General features: G+C 48.3%; 1 protein-coding gene across 1 annotated transcript in view; it reads right to left on the minus strand.

The window, feature by feature from the left end:
• Positions 1-10,293: 10,293 nt before the first annotated feature.
• LOC120927993 (integumentary mucin A.1-like) overlaps positions 10,294-24,436 on the minus strand; it is a 32,088-nt gene continuing 17,945 nt past the window's right edge. The window contains exons 2-5 of the mRNA XM_040339035.1: positions 19,306-19,455; positions 17,748-17,891; positions 15,070-15,213; positions 10,294-10,396 (exon numbers count right to left, since the gene is read on the minus strand). Coding sequence (XP_040194969.1) covers positions 15,080-15,213; positions 17,748-17,891; positions 19,306-19,455 — 428 coding nt within the window. The 3' untranslated portion in view covers positions 10,294-10,396; positions 15,070-15,079. The remainder of the gene's footprint in view (positions 10,397-15,069; positions 15,214-17,747; positions 17,892-19,305; positions 19,456-24,436) is intronic.

The following is a 24,436-nucleotide window of genomic DNA, read 5'->3' on the forward strand; positions in this document are numbered from 1 at the left end:
TCCATCCTTCCCGACTCTCCGGCCTGGACCTCCGACTCCGAGTCCGAAATCTCCCCTTCCGATCGGTGGTCCCCCTGGTCGGCAGGGGACGTTGCAGGCGCTGAAGGCCCCGCTCGCGATGCCGTGACGTCATCAACCCGCGACTCCCTCACACCGCCGCCGGATCCGACCGCATTCCCGCGTCCAGCACCGCGCCGTCCTGCAGGCACCGCTCCGGCTCTTCCGACGTCCCTCCGACCATCCGCCCGTCTTGCTGCTGTGGCCGCGGCCGCTCGACTGGAGGAGCCCGCGCCAGACACCGCCTTCCGTCCTCGCCGAGCGCCACCAGGTAGGGGAGAAGGCCCCGCCCGGCCCGCCGTCGACTCCAGTGCCTTTGAAGCAGGCCTGGAGGGTGACACCGAAGCCACCCTCCCGGCCGGGCCCCGCCGATGTTGGGGATTCCTCCCAGCTCCGGCAGCCAGTGCAGGACGATTCGCCACCGGACCTGGAGGGTCCGAAACCGGGCTCCCAGAGTGGCGGCTCGCCCCAGGGGTCACCTCAGGGGAATAGCGCGCCGGAGGCCTAGACCTCCGCGCACGTGGAGTAAGTGGGGCAGGTGAAGCAGAGCCCTGCCCCGACCCCTGCACTAGCACAGCTAGCTGGGAATTCAGCCACTGTGTCCCATTCTCTACTGCAGCTGAGCGCAGCTGCTCTACTAAGCCCTCAAAAGCTTCCATGGCTGCACTACAAGTCCCACAAAAACCTCACTGCTGGTTCCCACTTTCCTGCTCTGCTACCCGGGAATGAGATGGGCCCACCCCCCAACCCGGGATACTATACTCTGCCCCCTCCCTATTTTCAAATCCCACCCCATCACCAGATTTTTAACCCCTCCTCAGACTACCCATTGGTGCTCTCCCCCCAGCTCCCCCAGTCATGCCGGCCCTCCACCTAGGTTCCCTTCTATTCCGAGCCTGTCCTTTTTGTCAGTTAAGTAGGTTGGGGTATGAAGACAGCAGTACAAGAGTTAATACAGTGTAAAGACACAAATGGTTACCATGGGTCAGGGGTCAAGTCCTGGGGAAAAAAGTGTGGGAACTCCCACCCAAGATCCACTCCCCCAACAATAAATAAATAAAAATGATACGCTCATATGCATAATTACTAAACCGCATGTTTAGCAAGTTCTTTCTAAATCCTGCGATAACTGTGGCAGACCTCCGTAATGTCTCCTGGGAACAATGACAAAAGCTCCCAGGAGACATTGCGGCATCGAGGAAGTGACGGAATACCCGCACACTACCCGATGAATCCATATACAGGAAGCGGCCAGTAACATAAAGGATTACTAAGGTTCGCCTGCCCCTGACAGTGACTCGAGCTGGGCATCGCCGCTTAGTGAAGGATTGGCTCGGGCGGCTCGGCTGCTCTCGGCTGCTCTCGGCTGCTTTAGTCCTGCAAAGGGAACTGCGTTCCTGCTGTGAAAAAAGTGCAGGAACTCCGTTTCCACGCGTTTCCGCAGGACTTGAGCCCTGCCATGGGTAACGAAAGTTTCACATGCAGCCTGCTGTAAGTGTGTACATGTGACAGGTGGGATAGCCTTTTGCAGGAGGAGTTGCTGTCGGGACACTCTCTCCGTGAGTGGTCCTTCTCCCATAGCAAAGGGAGCAGATCAGTACCACAGAGGTCCTCAGCCTATGAACAGGTACGGAAAAGGCTCAGAGGCCTCTATCCCCCCATCCCTTGGTCCCTTCTCTCTGAACTTGGCACCAAGATGACCTCTTTAGAAGAGGACTGGCAGGTGAACTCCCTCAAGATGAGGCATTCCCCACAAATCCCAGATATGGGAGTAGCCCAGATATTATAAGCTGGGAGTGCAGAATGTGGGGTAGTGAGGGATGCAGAGTGTTGGAGTATTGGGGTACAGAGTGCAAGCGATGCACTGGGTGTAGAATATTGGTTTATTGGGGCTGCAGGAGGTTCCGAGTGTTGGGGTAGTGAGAGATGCAGTGGGTTCAGATCAAAATGTAAATGGGAATGTAAAGGGTACAATGTGTGGGGTAGCAAGGGGATCCATGAGAAGACACTGGGGCAGCCCTGTGAGGTAAGATATAAAAGACTCCATGTGTATGCTCCATCAGACTTTTGCTGTCGGAATTTCCGTCAGCAAAAGTTTGAGAACAGGGTCTCAATTTTTTCAACGGAAAAAATTCCTATTAGAAAATTTGTTCGTCTGTATGCAATTCCGACTGGAAAAAAAAACATGCATGCTTGGAAACAATTTGACGCATGCTCGGCAGGGCCGGCCCTACCATGGGACCGGATGGTACCAATGTACCAGGCGGCACTTTTGGGGGGGCGGCAAAGTGCCGCCTGCCATCACCGTTCCGCCCGCCCCACTGAGGCAAATTGCAGCCTTGCCAACCGTCCTTGGTGTTCGTGAAAGTCCGTTATAGACACGGGTGCCCGTAAAAAAGATGGCCGCGAGCCGACCATGCAACTGCGCATGCGCCGTTCGGCCGGGCGGCGCATGCGCAGTAACGTAATGGCGCCACCCAGCGCCATTTTTGAATAGACGATCGGGACGGGAGTGTGGTCACAACATTGGCTCGTGTAGTGCATAGTAGTGCCATAGTAGGACTCGGTCGAGCAGGTAGGAGGAGGAGGAGGGGGGCGTAAAACTGGGGGGGATATGAAGTGAGAGGAGGACTGCACTGAAGCGCTTATGGCATGCAGGGGAGGGACAGAGACTGATGTGCTCTGTCCACCATCATATAATTTCTACTCCACATCAGCAATATGCTTTCCACCTGTGCCCCTTTCACCTCTCCACAGGTCAGAGCTGTTCTGACCTGTGGAGAGGTGAAAGGGGCACAGGAGGAGGACACAGAAAACATGATGTGGAGGAGAATTTATATGATGGTGGACAGAGGAGGTCACTATCATATTTGCAGCCTCTGTCCCCCTCATGTGTTATGTCCGCAGCCTCTGTTCCCCCCCCCCCCTGTGTCATGTCCGCAGCCTCTGTTCCCCCCCCACCCTGTGTCATGTCCGCAGCCTCTGTCCCTCTCCTGTGTCATGTCAGCAGCCCCTGTCCCCCTCCCGTGTTATGTCCACAGCCACTGTCCCCCTCATGTGTCATGTCCGCAGCCTCTGTCCCCCTCCTGTGTCATGTCCGCAGCCTCTGTCCCCCTCCTGTGTCATGTCTGCAGCCTCTGTCCCCCTCCTGTGTCATGTCCGCAGCCTCTGTCCCCCTCCTGTGTCATGTCCGCAGCCCCTGCCCCCCTCATGTGCCATGTCTGCAGCCTCTGTCCCTCTCCTGTGTCATGTCCATAGCCTCTATCCCCCTCCTGTGTCATGTCCGCAGCCTCTGTCCCCCTCATGTGTCATGTCCGCAGCCCCTGTCCCCCTCCTGTGTCATGTCAGCAGCCCCTGTCCCCCTCATGTGCCATGTCTGCAGCCTCTGTCCCTCTCCTGTGTCATGTCCGCAGCCTCTGTCCCCCTCATGTGTCATGTCTGCAGCCTCTGTCCCTCTCCTGTGTCATGTCCGCAGCCTCTGTCCCCCTCATGTGTCATGTCCGCAGCCTCTGTCCCCCTCATGTGTCATGTCCGCAGCCCCTGTCCCCCTCCTGTGTCATGTCAGCAGCCCCTGTCCCCCTCATGTGCCATGTCTGCAGCCTCTGTCCCTCTCCTGTGTCATGTCCGCAGCCTCTGTCCCCCTCATGTGTCATGTCTGCAGCCTCTGTCCCTCTCCTGTGTCATGTCCGCAGCCTCTGTCCCCCTCATGTGTCATGTCCGCAGCCTCTGTCCCCCTCCTGTGTCATGTCCGCAGCCCCTGTCCCCCTCCTGTGTCATGTCAGCAGCCCCTGTCCCCCTCATGTGCCATGTCTGCAGCCTCTGTCCCTCTCCTGTGTCATGTCCATAGCCCCTGTCCCCCTCCTGTGTCATGTCAGCAGCCCCTGTCCCCCTCATGTGTCATGTCTGCAGCCTCTGTCCCTCTCCTGTGTCATGTCCATAGCCTCTGTCCCCCTCCTGTGTCATGTCTGCAGCCTCTGTCCCTCTCCTGTGTCATGTCCATAGCCTCTGTCCCCCTCCTGTGTCATGTCTGCAGCCTCTGTCCCCCTTGTGTGTCATGTCCGCAGCGTCTGTCCCTCTCCTGTGTCATGTCCGCAGCCTCTGTCCCCCTCGTCCCCCTCGTAACCCCCACGTCCTCTTTATACTCTTACATACATGAATAGAGCTATAACAGGTCTTTTTTATACTTCTATACATGTAAACAACCATAACAGGTCCTCATTATACTCCTATATACATGTATAGAGCCATGACAGGTCCACTTTAGTTATCATGATATAAAATAATGGATGTGGGGGCATTTTGGTGGGCGGGATTTTTTGGGGGGGGCAGCATTTTATTTTTGGTACCAGGCAGCACAATGTCTTGGGCCGACACTGGGTTGCGCGCTTGTTTATATTGTATTTTTTATATACAGCCATGGCCAAAAGGCAGATGCGGCCAAAAGGCAGATGCGGCGTCGCATCGATTAGGACAGTGCCATTGCCGACAATTGCCGGCAAATGCCGCCGATTTGAGATGCGATTTGACATGTGAAATCGCATCTCAAATCGTACCAAATCGTACCCAGTGTGAACCTGGGCTAAATGTCCTTATTTCTTCTGAGAAATCCTCACTTCCTGTTCTTCTGTCTGTAACTCCACACAGTAATGCAAGGCTTTCTCCCTGGTGTGGAGTGTCGTGCTCGCCAGCTCCCTTGAGGGGGCGAGCAGGAGAGTCAGGACGCTCTCTACGTTGCAGATAGAGAAAATAACTGTGTGTTAGTGGGCAACTCTCCTTTTTGCCCCCTCAAGGGAGGGGGCGAGCATGACACTCCACACCAGGGAGAAAGCCTCGCATTACTGTGTGGAGTTACAGACAGAAGAACAGGAAGTGAGGATTTCTCAGAAGAAATAAGGACATTTAAAAGCAAAATGGAAGGATGAGATAAGTGAAGGAGGACTGCACTAAGGGAAAGGAAGCTATTTAGGGGAATTTTTTTTTACCTTTACAACCCCTTTAACCACTTGGGATCCGCGCTATGGACGAAAGACGTCCACAGCGCGGCTCTCAAGTGCCGGGTGGACGTCCCTGGACGTCCTGTTGTTGTTATTCCCCGTGCGCGCCGCTGGGGGCGCACAGCGGGGAAACAACGTGCCCGGCGCATCGCTCGGGAGCCGATGCCTGTGCCTGGCGGCCATGATGTCCGCCAGCCCGCGATCGTCGGTGACACAGCAGGACGTGGAGCTCTGGGTGTAAACACAGAGCTCCACGTGCTGTCAGGGAGAGAGGAGACCGTTCTGTGTCCCTTTACATAGGGACACAGCATCGGTCACCTCCCCCAGTCAGTCCCCCCCCCCACACAGTTAGAACACACCCAGGGAATACATTTAACCCCTTCCTCACCCCCTAGTGTTAACCCCTTCACTGCCAGTCACATTTATACAGTAATTAGTGCATTTTTATAGCACTGTTGCTGTATAAATATGAATGGTCCCAAAATTGTGTCAAAAGTGTCCGATACGTCCGCCGCAATATCGCAGGCCTGACAAAACAATCGCAAATCGCCGCCATTACTAGTAAAAAAAAAAAATCATAAATCCCCTATTTTGTAGGCGCTATAACTTTTGCGCAAACCAATCAATATACGCTTATTGCGATTTTTTTAACAAAAATATGTAGAAGAATACGTATCGGCCTAAACCGAGGGAAATTTTTATTTTTTTTAAAAAAAATTGGGATATTATTATAACAAAAAGTAAAATATTGTGTTTTTTTTCCAAATTTTCTGTTTTTTTTATGTTTATAGCGCAAAAAATAAAAATCGCAGAGGTAATCAAATACCACCAAAAGAAAGCTCTATTTGTGGGAAAAAAATTATTAAAATATAATTTGGGTACCGTGTTGTATGGTCATTCAAAATGCGTCAGCGCTGAAAGCTGAAAATTGGTCTGGGCACGAAGGGGGTTTAAGTGCCCAGTAATGAAGTGGTTAACATTACGTTCAGAAACACTGCATGCAGCAGATGCCTTTACACCACCCTTTTCTTCACCAAAGACCTTTCAGTGGGAGGCACCCTGCTTCTTCCATTCACCATTGCTGGTCGCCATTGCACAGGGATGTCTTTGGGCCCCATCATAGCTAGCTGAAGATCTTGGACACCGTTATTTTAAAGACTCCTCCACAAAAAGCCTACAGCACCTATTTATCTTAAAGTGGTACTCTCATGCAGGTTTTACATATTGGGCCAGATTCACAGACGACTTACGCCGACGTATCTGTTGATACGCGGCGTAAGTTCTGTGATGCGCCGTCGTATCTATGCGCCCTATTCAGGGAACAAGATACGCCTGAATTTTGCTAAGATACGACCGACATAAGTCTCCTACGCCGTCGTATATTGGGTGCATATTTACGCTGGCCGCAAAGGGCGCTTCCGTAGATTTACACGTCGAATATGCAAATGACCTAGATATGCCGATTCACGAACGTACTTGCGCCCGTCGGATTTAGCTACGCCGTTTACGTAAGGCTTACGTCCGGCGTAAAGTTACCCCTGCTATATGAGGCGCAGGTAATGCAAAGTATGGACGTCGGAACAAGCGTATGGTTTTACGTCGTTTACGTAAGTCGTACGTGAATGGGGCTGGGCGTAGGTTACGTTCACGTCGTTGCCATTGAGCCGTCGTATCTTAGGGCGTAAATTCAACGTGATTCTGAGCATGCGCGCATGCGCCGTTCGTACGCTGCTTCATTTACATGGGGTCACGATTCATTATAATACAACACGCCCACTACCAGCCTACTTTGAATTAGGCGGGCTTACGCCGGCCCATTTACGCTACGCCGACGTAACTTATGGAGCAAGTGCTTTGTGAATACTGTACTTGCCTCTCTAGGTTACGTCGGCGTAGCGCATATGAGATGCGCTACGCCTGTACAGAGATACGCTGATCTCTGTGAATCTGGCCCATTGTGTTTTGTTGTTTCTTTTTGCCTGTGGCGTCAGGGCGTAGAGGGAGCTGACTGACAAAATTGATTCTCTTCCCCCTCTTGTACTTGGGATCATTGGTCCCCTTAAGATCTGTGGGCTTCTACCACCAGGTTCACTGCTATTGCCATTTCACTTCATATCTCTGTAATTCTGTTTTATGCTAAAGTTTCAATTTTGAGGAATACCAACATTTTACATTCTTCTTTCCCTCACGAGTATCCAGTAAAATATACATTTACAATCGCTGTTATTTCTTTGGTGTCTTTTGCATTTGAATTCGCTCTTTGAATTATGTCAGAACCAAGGGTGTCAAAGTTGTTGGGAGCAGGGCTTTTTTTCAACGGGAACGTGGGGGTACGCAGTTCTGGCACCTCCTGGACTGACTGTATGTAATGGCAAGGGGTGCTGGGGTGTGCTGAAGGGTGTTGATGCTCACTGCTGGGGATCTATTTTTGCAGGGGGTGTCTATTGTTGCTGGGGAGGTTTATTGTTGCTGCTGGGAGACCTATTGTTGCTGTGTGGGGTCAGTTGTTGCTGAAAGAGATCTACTGTTGGGAGAGGGGTCTATTGTTGATGGCAGCCAGAGAGTCTATTGCCGGGTACAGACGAGAGGATTGATCCGCGGATACGGTCCGCCGGACCGTATCCGCGGATAAATCCTCTCGAGGATTTCCCCCGGATTTGGATCCGATGGAGTGTACTCACCATCGGATCGAAATCCGCGCCGAAATCCCTTCGCGATGACGTGTCGCACCGTCGCCACGATGATGACGCGGCGACGTGCGCGACGCTGTCATATAAGGATACCCACGCATGCTTCGAATCATTACGACGCATGCGAGGGACGGAATCGGACGGATCGATTCGGTGAGTCTGTACAGACCACCGGATCGATCCGCTGAAGCCGATTCCAGCGGATAGATTTCTTAGCATGCTAAGAAATTTTTATCTGCTGGAAATCGGTCGGGCCGAAAAAAATCAGCGGAAAAAGATCCGCTGGGATGTACACACCAGCGGATCTATCCGCTGGAACAATTCCAGCGGATAGATCCTCTCGTGTGTACGGGGCCTATTAATGCTGGCTGTTCAGAGATCTGTTGATACTGCCAGGAGTCTATTGTTACTGGGGGGAAATTTTGTTGTGGGTGGTCTATTATTGTTAGGGGGATCTATTGTTGCTGGCTGCAGGGGATCTGTTTTACAGTTTTTCTTGATATCATTACCAAATTCCATACAAATCACACCACAAAATGATACTTGGTTCTATATTTTCTAAAAGGGGCGGTACTGAGAGGTGGGTAGGGGGCAGAGAAAAGGGGTGACCTGGAAAGGGGGAGTTCCTGCACCTATTATCTGAGAAAAAAAGCCCTGGTTGGGAGGCTTGCAAGGCAGGGCAGCCTCTGGGGACCGTCCGCTTCTAGTGGCCTCTACGGGAGTGGCCCTACAATTTTTTATTATTATTATTATACCAATTACTTGTAAATGGTATATATGTGTAACGGCTGTAGCTGTTTCGATAAATCAGTGCTAACAAATGTTTGTTACGATTAATGTGTATCTAAAAATGCCCGGCGCAAGAGCACGCAATTTAAATGATCCCGTAGGGGGCGGGAATCATTTAAATTAGGCGCGTTCCCGCGCCGAGCGTAGAGCGCATGCTCCGTCTGGAAAGTTTCCCGACGTGCATTGCGGCAAATGACGTCGCAAGGACGTAATTTGCTTCAAAGTGAATGTGAATGGCGTCCAGCGCCATTCACGATTCACTTACGCATACTACGTAAAATTCAAATTTCGCGACGCGGGAACGACGGGTATACGTAATATGGGCAGCCTTGCGCGAAAACCGCCGTACGTAAACGACGTAAGTTGCGTACGCAGGGCTCGCGCAACGTTGTGAATCGGTATGTTAGTATGTGGAACGCCACCTAGCGGCCATCGCTAGAATGCAGCCTAAGATATGCGGGCATAAGAGCCTTATGCCGCGCAGATCTTAGGCTGCAGTATGCGTAACGAGGTTCCTGAATCAGGAGCACTCGTTACGCCGGGGCGAGTAAGCAAAAAACCTATGGTTACACAGGCGCAATTGCTTCTTGAATCCACCCCATTATATTCATATTCACATTTCAATATTCTCTAGCCTACTCTTATTAGTTATCTTAGTGACACCCTATCAAGGGGCAAAAAAAAAGTTGTTGCTATTGGCAGCTGGTGCTTTCATCCACCATCAAATTATACAGTGAATCATGTCTCTGAGGGCCAGTGACTCTGCCATATAAGATTAGGCTTACTATGCAAGTGATCTGAATAAAATTGTACTGCGGTACCATGCGGTCTGGTGTCCACGAATGCACCTGCATTTTCTAGATACATGCTGGTGCCATTAAAAATTAAAAGGGAAGTATTTTTCTTTAATTAAGACTCATACTTACCTAGGTGGATGCAGGATCCAGTGCCTCTACACTGAGAACCAAGCCATCGAATATCTCAGATGGCTCGGTTCTCTCAGCTCCCCGAGCAGAGAGCTGCTGATTGACAGTCAGCACCTCTCCTCTCCTCCACGCTCACTGGAGCGCTGGGCTGTGGAGGGGGCAGTTAGTGGCCGCCTCAGCCTCTCATCGGCTCACTAAGAGGCTGAGACGGGCATCAGTCCAAGCACCTGGCAGATCCAGACTTTCTCTCTCTGCTCTTTCCCTCCTCACAGAACAGATAGGCAGCGGGAGCAAATGGCTACTGCTGCTGGCTGTCAATCAAATCCAGTAACGAGGGAGTGGAGAGCAGGGCAGAGCCACTCTGTCTGTGTCTATAGGCACAGTTACCGCAGCTCAGGATCAAGCCCACAAGTGTGCCAAAACAGAAAACCGCTTCCTATGGTGGCACACTGAGAAGAGGAGGAGCCAAAAGCATTGGTATGGGGCCCTACAAGACCCTAGAATTCTTCAAGTGCAGGTGTTTAATATTTTTTTTTTACTTTAAGAACTTTGCCTTTATGAAGAAGCTAATGTAGTATAATCTCTGTTGCATTCCTGTCTGGCTGTGGCAGTGAGTGATACAGGTGTTTTTTTAAAGGTCCAAATATGCCAAAAATGGTGCATGTTTAAGTTAAAACAAATGGTTAACTGTTTAACCTGCTGTAGTGTCAATCACTCTCAGTCTTGCCTTTAGTTATATTTTAACCCCCTTCTTCAAAGCATGCGTTTTCCATGGATTGTGAAAGACTGTAAATATTATAACAATAAATAGTACTAAAAGGCTTTATAACTTTTTTATTTTTATTTTTATGAGTAATGTGAAAATACAGTTTTAACAAAAATCAACTCCAGCGCTGAAAATTTACATGTCGATTCCCTGAAATGTCATAATGGTGATTACCTGTAAAAATAAATAGAAAATTAAATAAATATGGAAACACAATTTAAATTATGCAATCATTATGTATAGAGGTGCTTAATCCATGTCACAGTGTCACATCTCTTGAATATAAACTATACAATTTTAAATACTTGAGGCCCGGAATGTCCCCCCCCCCCAACCCCCCCCCATGACCAGGCCATTTTTTGCAATACGGCACTGACAATTGCGTGGTTGTGCAATGCTATACCCAAAAATATGGGGTTTTTTTTCACACAAATAGAGCTTTCTTTTGGTGGTATTTGATTGCCTCTGCAGGTTTTATTTTTTGTGCTATAAACGGAAAAAGACCGACAAACTTTAAAAATAAAAACAACAATTTTTTTGCTTTCTGCTATAAAACACATCCAATAAATAAAATAAAAAAATAATCTAATTTCTTCTTCACTTTAGGCCAATATGTATTCTGTTACATATTTTTGACTGGTTCGCACAAAAGATATAGGGCCAGATTCTCAAAGGACTTACGACGGCGTATCTCCACATACGCCGTCGTAAGTCCGAATGCGAGCCGTCGTATCAATGCGCCTGATTCCTAGAATCAGTTACGCATTAATTTGGCCAAGATACGAGCGGCGTAAGTCTCCTACGCCGTCGTATCTTGGGTGCATATTTACACTGGCCGCAAGGGGCGCTTCCATAGATTTATGTAAATTAGCTAGATACGCCGATTCACGAACGTACTTGCGCCCGCTACGCCGTTTACGTTAGGCTTACGTCCGGCGTAAAGTTACCCCTGCTATATGAGGCGCAGCCAATGCAAAGTATGGACGTCGGAACAAGCGTATCTTTTTACGTCGTTTACGTAAGTCGTACGTGAATGGGGATGTGTGTAGGTTACGTTCACGTCACAGGCATTGAGCCGGGGTATCTTAGGGCGTAAATTCATTGTGATACTGAGCATGCGCCGTTCGTTATGCGCGTCATTTACGTGGGGTCACGGCTCATTTGAATGCAACACGCCCACCTCTTCCAAGTTTGAATTACGCGGGCTTACGCCGGCCCATTTACGCTACGCCGCCGCAACTTCCGGAGCAAGTGCTTTGTGAATACTGCACTTGCCTGTCTAAGTTGCGGAGGCGTAGCGTAAATAGTATACGCTACGCCCGCACAAAGTTACGCTCTCCTACGTGAATCTGGCCCATAGCGTCTACAAACTATGGGGTTTATTACTTATTTATTTTTTTACTAGTAATGACAGCAATCAGCAGCAATTGTAGCGGGACTGCGGCAGACAAATTAGACACTTTTGACACTTTTTGGGAAACAGTGACACAAAACCTTGTACACACAATTGGACTTCCATCAGACTTTTCTGTGGATTTCTGTCCGAAGGGCGTTGTCTGTGAACTTGTTCTGCATACACACGACAGGACTTTTTCAGTTCAGCCAACATTCACCATGCAACGTAGTTTTTCAGCTCTTTACCGCCACCCTTTGGGCAACTTCTGCTATTGTTGCCTGATCTTTAGTATTGGTTCTGAGCATACGTGTTTGGACTTTAGTCCGATGGACATTTGTTGCCGGAAAGTTTGTCTGTTTTCACATCGAACATTTGTCCGATGAAAAACACAAAACATTTGTCCGATGGAGCGTACACACAGACGGATTGTCTGATCAAACAGGTCCGTCGGACATTTGTTGTCAAAAAGTTAGATCGTGTGTATGGGCCTTAATACAGTGGAACCTTAGATTACGAGCATAATTTGTTCCATAAGGCCTTGTACACACGATAGGTTAAACAGAGGACAACGGTCTGATGGACCGTTTTCATCAGTCAAAACCGATCGTGTGTGGGCGCCATCGGTTATTTAACCATCAGTTAAAAAAAGCCAACTTGTTTTAAATTTAACCGATGGATTCCTAACCGATAGAACAAAACCGATCGTTAGTAGGCACAACCATCGGTTAAAAATCCACGCATGCTCAGAATCAAGTCGACGCATGCTTGGAAGCATTGAACTTAATTTTTTTCAGCTCATCGTTGTGTTTTACGTCACCGCGTTCTGACACAATCGGTTATTTAACCGATGGTGTGTGGGCGCAACGAACCATCAGTCAGCTTCATTTGTTAACCGATGACAACGGTCCTTCAGACCGTTCTCATCGGATGGACTGATCGTGTGTACGAGGCTTTAGAATGCTTGAAATCCAATGCACTTGTATATCAAAGCGAGTTTCCCCATAGAAACAAAATTTGTGGAACTTTAAAGGGGCACAGGAAACCACAAATATTAATCTCTGCATGTTTCGCCACCTCCTTTCCTGGCTGGTGTTTTCTCTGATAAGATGGGAATCTATGTTCTAGCCTATTCTATGTTCTAGCCCAGGGGTCTCCAAACATTCTAAACAAAGGGCCAGTTTATTGTCCTTCAGACTCTTGGAGGGCCGGACTTTGGCCAGCGGGAGTAGAAATTTTCCTGGCATCATTGTTGGTGAACATATGGTATTAGGGGGAGTAATAGTGCCCCATTGCTGTATCATAGGGAGTAATAGTGCTCTATTAGTGGTGTCAGTGGGAGAAATGGTGCTCCATTGTCGGTGTCAGATGGCAGAATAGTGTCTCGTATCAGTGGGAGGGATAGTGCTCCAAGGGCTGGATAAAGGCAAGCAAAGGGCCGCATCCGGCCCTCGGCCGCAGTTTGGAGACCACTGTTCTAGCCTATGTGTTCATTGTTGGTAAATCAAGGTATGCAATTTATTTAAGTCAAATTTTCCATTCCATGCAACTTATAGCGTCTTATAGCGGGATTGCGACATTGCGGTGGACAAATTGGACACCTAACTGACACTTTTGACACTTTTTTGGGGACCCGTGACACCAATACATTGATCAGTGCTAAATAATATGCACTGTCACTGTGCTAATGACACTGACAGGAAAGGGGTTAAAATCAGGGGAAATCAAAGGGTTAAATGTGTTCCCTGGGAGTGCTTTCTAACTGTGAGGGAGGTGCTTTAACTGTAAGAGATCCGTGTTCCTGCTTAGCAGAAACACAAGATCTGTCTTCTCCTGTCACAGAACGGCAATATGCCTTGTTTACATTGGCAGACCGCTGTTCTGTCTGCCTCGGGAAGGATCAGCAGGCCGCGACGGACACGCTGATGCGCTGATTGGCTCCCGCTGTGTCCACTCACAGTGGGAGCCGATCGCCAGCATTCACAGATGAAGCAGTGAGTAAAGTTCAGTTACTAGAGGAGACAGCCTATCCTACAAAGTACAGATGTGCTGGTTCCGCTTAAAGGCTCCTATTACTGTACTCCTGTCTACTTTATCTCATCTATTTTTGTCTGCGGGGGCTGCCAATCTGCCTGTTGCTGATCGTTATTAACCACTTAAGGACCGCCTCCTGCACATTTACGTCAACAGAATGGCACGGCTGGGCACAAGCACGTACCTGTACATCCTCTTTAAGTACCCAGCCGTGGGTCGCGGGCGTGCGGTCCGAAGCTCCGTGACCGCGGCCCGCGGGACCCGCGGACCCAATCGCCACTGGAGTCCCGCGATCGGTCCCTGGAGCTGAAGAACGAGGAGAGGTGTGTGTAAACACAGCTTCCCCGTTCTTCACTGCGGCGCTGTCATTGATCGTGTGTTCCCTGATATAGGGAAGCATGATCAATGACGTCACACGTCCAGCCCCGCCCCCCTACAGTTAGAAACACATATGAGGTCACACTTAACCCCTTCAGCGCCCCCTAGTGGTTAACTCCCAAACTGCAATTTTTATAGAACTGATCGCTGTAAAAATGACAATGGTCCCAAAATGGTGTCAAAAATGTCCGATGTGTCCTCCATAATGTCGCGGTCACAAAAAAAAAACGCTGATCGCCGCCATTAGTAGTAAAAAAAAAAAAAATGCAATAAAACTATCCTCTATTTTGTAATCTCTATAAATTTTGCACAAACCAATCGATAAACACTTATTGCGATTTTTTTTTACCAAAAATAGGTAGAAGAATACGTATCGGCCTAAACTGAGGAAAAAAAACTTTTTTTATATATTTTTGGGGGATATTTATTACAGCAAAAAGTAAAAAATATTGCATTTTTTTCAAAATTGTCGCTCTATTTTTGTTTATAGCGCAAAAAATAAAAACCGTAGAGGTGATCAAATGGCACCAAAAGAAAGCTCTATTTATGGGGAAAAAAGGACGCCAATTTTGTTTGGGAGCCACGTCGCACGACCGCGCAATTGTCAGTTAAAGCGACGCAGTGCCGAATCGCAAAAACTGGCCGGGTCCTTTAGCTGCATTTTGGTCCGGGTCTTAAGTGGTTAAGGGTGTCCTGTGCCCTATGCCCCTCTCTCCCACATTTTTCGTGTTATGAGAAATAACCTTCTCTATTTTTTAAAGCGTAAAAGTCACTGGCGCCCAATTTCTTTCTTGTTTATCACCCACCATGCCCACAAACCTGCACCCTGAGAATGTATGTCAGCCATCCCTACCCCCCGGTAGTCACCATCAGGCTCCCTCCCGGAAAATCAGGGTAGGTGCTACATGTATTAATGATTACAGAGCTGCATTCATTTTTGTTTTACTATTTACCTAGAGTTCAGCTTCACTCAACCAGGTGATAAATGTATATACAGGTACTAATTAACTTAAAATATACATTTTTAATACCAATACTTTACCGTTCTGGAATTACTTGTACCCGTAGAAGCACCAGACGGTCTCAGGAATGCTGGAATCAAAGCAGCAGCCCCTGGAGTGACAGTCCTTGGAGCTGATATTGGGATATCCACAGTCCTTCCTCATTTTGTGGCTCACATTGCATCCTGCAAACGGTACAACCAAGACATCATTGGGGGAGATTCAGATAGAGATACAACGGCGTAACTAATTGTACGTGCCCAGTAACATGTACTTCCTCTCATGCATGAGCTGCCTGTGCGCCCCCTGCGGGTCACCCACGGCAAGCTCGGCTCTCTCTGTGATCAGTGAGTCAATGAGACCAAAGACCAGGCCGCTTTTTACAATTCGGCACTGCCTTACTTTAACTGACAATTGCGCGGTCGTGCGACGTGGCTCCCAAACAAAATTGACGTCCTTTTTCCCCCACAAATAGAGCTTTCTTTTGGTGGTATTTGATCATTACTTTTTGCTATAATAAATTCCCAAAAAATATATAAAAATGTCCTCAGTTTAGGCCGATACGTATTCTTCTACATATTTTTGGTAAAAAAAATATGCAATAAGCGTTCATTGATTGGTTTGCGCAAAAGTTATAGCGTCTACAAAATAGGGAATAGCTTTATGGCATTTTTATTAATATATTTTTTTTACTAGTAATGGCGGCGATCAGAGATTTTTATCGTGCCTGCGGCATTATGGCGGACACATCGGACACTTTTGGCATTTTGATACCATTGTAATTTTTACAGCGATCAGTGCGGGGAAGGGTTAACCACTAGGTGGCGCTGCAGGGGTTAGGTGTTCCCTAGGAAGTGATTCTTACTGTTAGGGGGAGTGGCTACACGTGACACGTCACTGATGACCGTTCCCAATAACGGGGAACGGTCATCAGTGACAGTGTCACTAGGCAGAATAGGGGAATGCCTTGTTTACAAAGGCATTCCCCTGTTCTGCTCCTGCCGACCACAATCGCGGGACTCCCGGGAACATCGAGTTTCCCAGGACCCACGGCCACATACGCGAGGCTGGGCGGCAGATTCAAAGGGACATACCTGTAGGGGGCGCTGAAGGGGTTAAGTGTGACCTAGGGAGTGCTTCTAACTGTTAGGGGGCGTGGCTTGCCGTGAAACGTCACTGATCGCTGTTACCGATGTCACTAGGAAGAACGGGGAGATGTTGTGTTTACAATGACATCTCCCCGTTCTTCAGCTCTGTGACCCGATCGCGGGACACCGGCGGACTTCGAGTCCGCGGGTCCCAAGGGCAGGGCCACGGAGCTCACGACAGTGCATCCTGTGCGCTGACGGCGGCGCGTGCACGACCACACGACCGGCAAATTAAAGGGGACGTATATATATGCCCATTTGCCCAGTCGTGCAATTCTATCGACGTATAAGTGCGTGCGGTGGTCAGCAAGCGGTTAAATACCACCAAAAAAAAGCTCTCTTGGTGTGGAATAATTGATAAAAAAAATGTCATATGGGTACAGTGTAGCATGACCACGCGATTGTCATTCAAGGAGTGAGAGCGCTGAAAGCTGAAAATTGGCCTGGGCAGGAAGGGGGTTTAAGTGCCCTGTAGGCAAGTGGTTATTTGAGCAAGCTGAAGTTAGAAGCTGATTGGCTACCTGGAGAGCTGCACTAAATTCTAAGGGCTAGATTCAGCAAGAACTTACGCCGGCGTATCTATAGATACGCTGCGTAAATTCAAAGCTGCGCCGGCGTATCTTCTTTCTGTATTCAGAAAGCAAGATACGCCGAAATTAGGCTAAGATCCGGCTGGCGTAAGTCTCTTACACCGTCGTATCTTAGGGTGCATATTTACGCTGGCCGCTAGGTGGCGCTGCCGTCGATTTCAGCGTAGAATATGCAAATGACCTGGATACGCCGATTCAGAAACGTACGTGCGCCCGGCGCATTTTTTTTACGTCGTTTACGTTAGGCTTTTTCCGGCGTAAGGTTGCTCCTGCTGATATGAGGCGTACGCAATGTTAAGTATGGCCGTCGTTCCCGCGTCAAATTTTTAAATTTTTACGCCGTTTGCGTAAGTCGTTCGCGAATAGGGCTGTACGTAAGTTACGTTCACGTCTAAAGCATTGACGATTTGCGGCAGAATTTCGCCGTTCGTAAAAAACGTCAAATACGTAGGGTCACAGTAAATTTAAATAAAACACGCCCACATCATCCAAATTTGAATTAGGCGGGCTTACGCCGGAGCACATACGTTACACCGCCGTAACTTAGGGCGCAAGTTCTTTCAGAATACGGAACTTGCGCCCTAATTTACGGTGGCGTAACGTATCAGAGATACGTTACGCCCGCACAAGATTACGCAGGGCTACCTGAATCTGGCCCTAAATGTTCCCGTTTTAGTAAATCAACCCCATTGGCTGTATCCGATGTTCCAATAAATGTTTCAAAAAGTCTTTCAAGTGCTATGAACTTTTGCTCCTCAGTCCATGGATCTTCCTCCTGGAATGCGCTTCCTCTGTCGCCCCCCAGAGAGGTATCAGCTAGGACCAGAACAGGGTCCTCCTAGGCTACATTTCATGGATCTGCTTCTTTGAAGGAAAAATTTTGGTAGATCCACTGGAACCAATTTCCACTTCTATCGGTCCAACACTATCACACACTTATTAAGACTAATGTCAACCTCTGTATAACAGTAAACACCATACCTTTGAATTTTGGGTGAAAGCACCATTTCACCTCGGGAATGCTCGAATCGAAGCAGCATCCCCGGGAATAACAGTCCTTAGCGCTAATTCCAGGAAAGCCGCATTCTTCCCGCTCTTTGACCTTTATGCTGCACTGGGCTTTATCTAGTAAACATCAGAAAACAAGTGCAATTAATGAATGCTCAGGTACATATATGTCCTCTTTATACAGTTTCCCCAATTATGAAGTGTTTTTTTGAACCAACCACAACACAGCAAGGAAAGTTTGGTCAGGGCTACAGCAGTGGCGGCCCGTCCAGTGGGGGCACACGGTCGCCTCCCCCCATCCATGCATCCGCCCCCTGATCTACATGCAGGGCGTCGGACACATGGATTCCAATCAGGTTTTTTTTTTTCTTTTTTTGAAGCATGTGATTAAAGGAAGAGGCTCCAATAGGCTTCAAAAAAGTCGCGTGACAAAAGTGAAAGAATATTTGCTATTTTCACACTCCTGCCCCCAAAGAAAAAAAAAACACCAGCCGTGTACATACCTCCCAACTGTCCCTGATTTCGAGGGACTGTCCCTGATTTGGAGCAATGTCCCTCTGTCCCTCATTCTCCTCATTTGTCTCTCATTTTGGTCTGATCTGTATAGTTGTATATAAAATGCACTTTTTATCTATCAAAAAGTGTTTCCCAGCGCTAAACCTGGGCGGCACTGATGGGTACTTATGGGTGGCACAGATGGGCACTGATAGGTGGGCACTGGGCATGGATGGGCACTGAGGGGTGGCACTGATGGACACTGTGGGGTGGCACTGATGGACACTGAGGGGTCCATGTTGCCAGTCAGTGCCCATTTGTGGGCACTGATTGGCATCTATTCTTTTTTTTATTTGTTTGCCCTTTTTTTATTTATTTTTTCTGCCCTTCCCTGGTGGTCCAGTGTTGGCATCCGAGGGGGGGCTGCACTGATAAACAATCAGCGCAAACCCCCCCTGTCAGGAGAGCCGCCGATCGGCTCTCCTCTACTCACGTCTGTCAGACGCGAGTGAGGAAGAGCAATCAACGGCTCTTCCTGTTTACATCGTGATCAGCCGTGATTGAACACGGCTGATCACGTGATAAAGAGCCTCCGCCGGAGGCTCTTTACTGAGATCGGAGATGCAGGGTGTCAGACTGACACCCCGCAACACCGATCGCCGCGCTGTGTGCCCCCACGGGCGCGCGCCGGCATGAAATCCTGCAGGACGTCAATAGACGTCCAGTCAGGATTTCACAACCACTTTCTGGACGTCAATTGTCCACTGACCGGGCGGGAAGTGGTTAAGGGGGCATGGCAGGGGGCGTGTCCTATGCCTACATACTTTTGATAGTAGGTGTCCCTCACTCCCATCTCAAAAAGTTGGGAGGTATGCTTAAAGGTAATTGGGAAATAGAAAGAATCATGCCGTCCCTATCATCACATCATGACTGCCACATGCAGCACATCTCCTAATGGGAGTTTTTCGAGGGGCCTCTCTTTTCTTTTACTTTTTTTTTGGTTCCCCCAAAAAAATTCTGCAAATCTGGACTTTACCTTCTGTGTTGGAGAAGAAGCACCAGTTCACTTCAGGAATGCTGGAATCAAAGCAACATTTCCTCTTGCTGCACTCTGCATGGCTGATGCCTGGATATCCGCAGTCCCTTCTGTAAAACGGAGCGACACTACACTCCTTCTTGTTTATCACTGTAAGTTTGAGCAGAAAAAAAGAATTACTAATACAAGCTTATGTGAATCATTCAGCCTATCTCATTCTTTATAGCCCAAAACTGGTATTAGTCCATAGCACCCAACTGTCCCTGATTTCAAGGGACTGTCCCTGATTTGGAGCAATGTCCCTCTGTCCCTCCTAACTCCTCATTTGTCCCTCATTCCTGTCTGATCTATATAGTTGTATATAACATGCACTTATATCTTTAAAAAAAGTGTTTCCCAGAGCTAAACCTTTCATCCCATTTCTAAATTGCTGCAATTGTAAATTTCAAAAGTAAGTATAAAGAAATAGTAGTGGTAAAAAAGCACTTGTGGGTTTAACCACTTGAGATCCGCGCTATAGACAAAAGACGTCCACAGCGCGGCTCTCAAGTGCCGAGTGGACGTCTTTAGACGTCCTTTTATGTGCATTACCCGCGAGCGCCACTGGGGGGCGCGCGGCGGGTAACCACTGTCCCGGCGCATCGCCAAAGAGCCAATGCGTGTACCTTGCGGCCGCGATGTCCGCCGGGTACACGCGATCGTCGGTGACACGGCAGGTGACAGCAGGGACGTGGAGCTCTGTGTGTAAACACGAAGCTCCACGTGCTGTCAGGGAGAGAGGAGACCGATCTGTGTCCCTTGTACATAGGGACACAGATCGGTCACCTCCCCCAGTCACCCCCCACACACCCAGGATACACACTTAACCCCTTCCTCACCCCCTAGTGTTAACCCCTTCCCTGCCAGTCACATTTATACAGTAATTAGTGCATTTTTATAGCACTGATCGCTGTATAAATGTGAATGGTCCCAAATTTGTGTCAAAAGTGTCCGATACGTCCGCCGCTATTACTAGTAAAAAAATAATAATAAAATAAATCATAATTCTGTTCCCCATTTTGTAGGCGCTATAACTTTTGCGCAAACCAGTCGCTTATTGCGATTTTTTTTTTACAAAAATACGTCGAAAAATACGTATCGGCCTTAACTGAGAAAAAATATATATTTTTTAAAAAAAAATTGGGATATTTATTATAGCAACAAGTAAAAAATATATATATATTTTTTAAATTGTCGCTCTTTTTTTGTTTATAGCGCAAAAAATAAAAACCGCAGAGGTGATCAAATACCACCAAAATAAAGCTCTATTTGTGGGGGAAAAAGGACGTAAATTTTGTTTGGGAGCCACGTCGCACGACCGCGCAAATGTCAGTTAAAGCGACGCAGTGCCGGAAGCTGAAATTTCGCCTGGGAACGAAGGGGGTTTATGTGCCCAGTAAGCAAGTGGTTAACGAGTCATTTTTTATTGTACAATTCTCTTTTAGGGCAGCGTGTCAGGGGTTGTGTCCTATGTCTGCATACTTTTACTAATAGGTGTCCCTCATTCCCATCTCAAAAGGTTGGGAGGTATGGTATTACATCTTGGCTGCTGGCAGTGGCGTCGCTAGGGGGTGGCTATTGGGGTTATAGCCCCGAATCTGGGGTCAATAGCCCAGAGTCTCTTGCCGCAGGGTCCCTGCCTAACCAGCGGGCCGTGGATGCGGTGGGTGGGCGGTCTGCATGAGAGAGGCGGATGAGAGGAGAGAAGCGAGTGGGCGGACGGACGAGCAGAGATGACATCATCTCTCCCTGCCCGCTCCACAGCACCGCTCTTCCACCCTCACAGCCAGTCCTCTTCAAAAAGGTTGGTGACTACTGCTATGGGCTCTAGCCCCAGATATTTTGCAGACCTAGCACCGCCCCTGGCTGCTGGTAAAATTTAAAGTCTTCCCTGCCCTCTCTTGAACAAGTTTATTAATCTCTGTGATTTAGGGATTTATTTGAAAGAATCTATTGAAACTGCATGTACATTCATTCTATGCAAATGAGGCAAAATCGATTGTTCTCAGGTTATACTAGTCTCTGAAGTTTGAATGTGTGAATGGAGAAAATACCAAATTATGGCCACCAGATGGCAGTGGAGCATACTCCCTGTGATCGCCGGGTCCACCTAGTGGTCATAATGCAATATTTTCCCTATTCGCACATTCAAACTGCAGAGAAAAATTCAGTTTTGGCCCAGACAGAACAGATTTACATGTAGGGCTAGATTCAGCAAAGAATTACGCCGGCGTATCCATAGATACGCCGCGTAAATGAAAAAGTTGCGCTGGCGTATCTACTTTTTGTATTCAGAAAGCTAGATACGCCGACATTAGCCTAAGATCCGACTGGCGTAATTCTATTACGCCGTCGTATCTTAGGGGGCATCCTCACGCTGGCCGCTAGGTGGCGCTTCCGTTGTTTTTGGCGTAGAATATGCAAATTACCTAGCTACGTCGATTCACAAAGGTACGTGCGCCCGGCGTTCGTTTTTTACGTCGTTTGCGTAAGGCTTTTTCGGCGTAACGTTGCTCCTGCTTCTATGAGGCGCACTCAATGTTAAGTATGGACGTCGTTCCCGCTTCGATTTTTGAATTTTTTACGTCGTTTGTGTAAGTCATTCGCGAATACGGCTGGACGTAATTTACGTTCAAGCCGAAACCAATGCCGTCCTTGCGACGTCATTTGGAGCAATGCACACTGGGATATGTACACGGACGGCGCATGCGCCGTTCGTACAAGACGTCAATCACGTCAGGTCAACACACATTAACATAAAACACGCCCGCCCCTTTACACATTTGAATTACGCGGCCCCATTTACGCTACGCCGCCGCAACTTACGGAGCAAGTGCTTTGTGAATACAGCACTTGCTCCTGTAAGTTGCGGTGGCGTAGCGTAAATACGATACGCTGCGCCGCCGTAAGATCAGGCGCAGATACCTGAATCTAGCCCGTAGTTTTGATAGCCAAACAGCTAAGCTAATGTTTTAATAAATACACCTTTTTAATGCTTCAAAGGTTCCTGTAATTCTTTGCCCAAAGTGGATTTTTAACCACTTGCCGCCCGCCAATGACAGATTGACGTCGGCAAAGTGGTTGTAGAATCCTGACTGGACGTCATATGACGTCCTCAGGATTCTGAGCCGCTGCGCGCCCCCGGGGGCGCGCATCGCGGCGATCGTTGTTGCGGGGTGTCAGTCTGACACCCCGCAACTTCGATCTCGGTAAAGAGTCTCTCACGGAGACTCTTTACCACGTGATCAGCCGTGTCGAATCATGGCTGATCACGATGTAAACAGGAAGAGCCATTGATGGCTCTTCCTCACTCGTGTCTGACAGACGCGAGTAGAGGAGAGCCGATCGGCGGCTCTCCTGACAGGGGGGGTTCGCGCTGATTATTTATCAGCGCAGCCCCCCCTCGGATCGCCACATGGACCACCAGGGAAGGGCAGATAAAAAAAAGGCTGCAAAAAAAAAAAAGCATTTAAAAAAAAAAGATGCCAATCAGTGCCCACAAATGGGCACTGACTGGCAACATAGGTAAATCAGTGTCGCCCCAGTGTCCATCAGTGCCACCCCACATTGTCCATCAGTGCCACTCTACAGTGTCCATCAGTGCCACCCCACAGTGCCCATCCATGCCCAGTGCCCACCTATCAGTGCCCATCTGTGCCACCCATAAGTAGCCATCAGTGCCACCCATAAGTGCCGCCCATGAGTGCCCATCTGTGCCGCCTATGAGTGCCCAGTGCTGCTCATGAGTGCCCATCAGTGCCGCCCATGAGTGCCCATCAGTGCCGCCTATGTGTGCCCATCAGTGCCGCCTATGTGTGCTCATCAGTGCCGCCTATGTGTGCCCATCAGTGCCGCCTATGTGTGCCCATCAGTGCCGCATACAAGCGCCGCCAATCAGTGCCACCTCATCTGTGCCCGTCAGTACTACCTCATCGATGTCCATCAGTGCCATCTCATCTGTGCCCATCAGTGCCGCCATATCAGTGCCCGTAATTGAAAGAGAAAACGTACTTATTTACAAAAAAATTAACAGTAAAAAATAAAAACGTATTTTTTTTTTTAAATTTTCAGTCTTTTTTTAGTTGTTGCGCAAAAAAAAAAAATCGCAGAGGTGATCAAATACCACCAAAAGAAAGCTCTATTTGTGGGGAAAAAAGGACGCCAATTTTGTTTGGGTACAGTGTAGCACGACCGCGCAATTGCCATTCAAAGTGCGACAGTGCTGAAAGCTGAAAATCGGCTTGGGCGGGAAGGTGTATACGTGCCTGGTATGGAAGTGGTTAAATTAGACCTACAGGCAATTTTTTTTTTTTTTTTTTCATTTTGGATAGAGCAAGGGAGAGTTATAACCCCTGTCAGATTTTTTTTTTTGTTGCCATCTGTGTCCCATTACAAAGATTTTTCTTCACTTCCTGTTCCATAGCCAAAACAAAAAGAGAGGAAATCCCTGTAAATTAAGGGAATTATTTGGGAACCCCCCAGGTTACCCGAATTAGTGTCCCCATTTGGGGATTTCCTCATCTATTACTTTTCTGGGGACAACCCAAAATGTGGGATTTTCCTTTACTTTCAGTTTCAATAATAACAATAAACAGAAATAGGGAGGGTAAATCTCCTTAGCGGGGGCACAGACAGCAATAAAAACCTGACAGGCGTTCTAATCTTTCTCCACCTTGAATTGGGAGTAACGCAGTTTATGAGCGTTTCGCAATACAAGCCATTATTTTATTTTAAATCCTGATGCGGTTTGCGAGCCTTGTCTCACAACACAAGCAGGATTCAAGCCTCTTGGGGTGTGCAGTATCGCATTTGGCCAGAGGTGAGGGGGCGCCGGTGACACTCGGATTCGCTCTGCGAGCCTCTCCAAGTGTCTCCGAGAGCATCCGAGTGTCTCCAGCGCCCTCGCACCTCTGGCCACATGCGGTACTGCATACACTAGCAGTGCCACTGGAACAAATTATCTGAGTTTCCATTGACTCCTATGGGGAAACTTGCTTTGATATATGAGTGCTTTGGATTACAAGCATTCTTCTGGAACTAATTATGCTTGTAATACAAGGTACTACTGTATATCCAAAACTGAAAAAAAAAA

Source organism: Rana temporaria, chromosome 2, assembly GCF_905171775.1.
Source record: "Rana temporaria chromosome 2, aRanTem1.1, whole genome shotgun sequence".
NCBI lineage: Eukaryota > Metazoa > Chordata > Amphibia > Anura > Ranidae > Rana > Rana temporaria.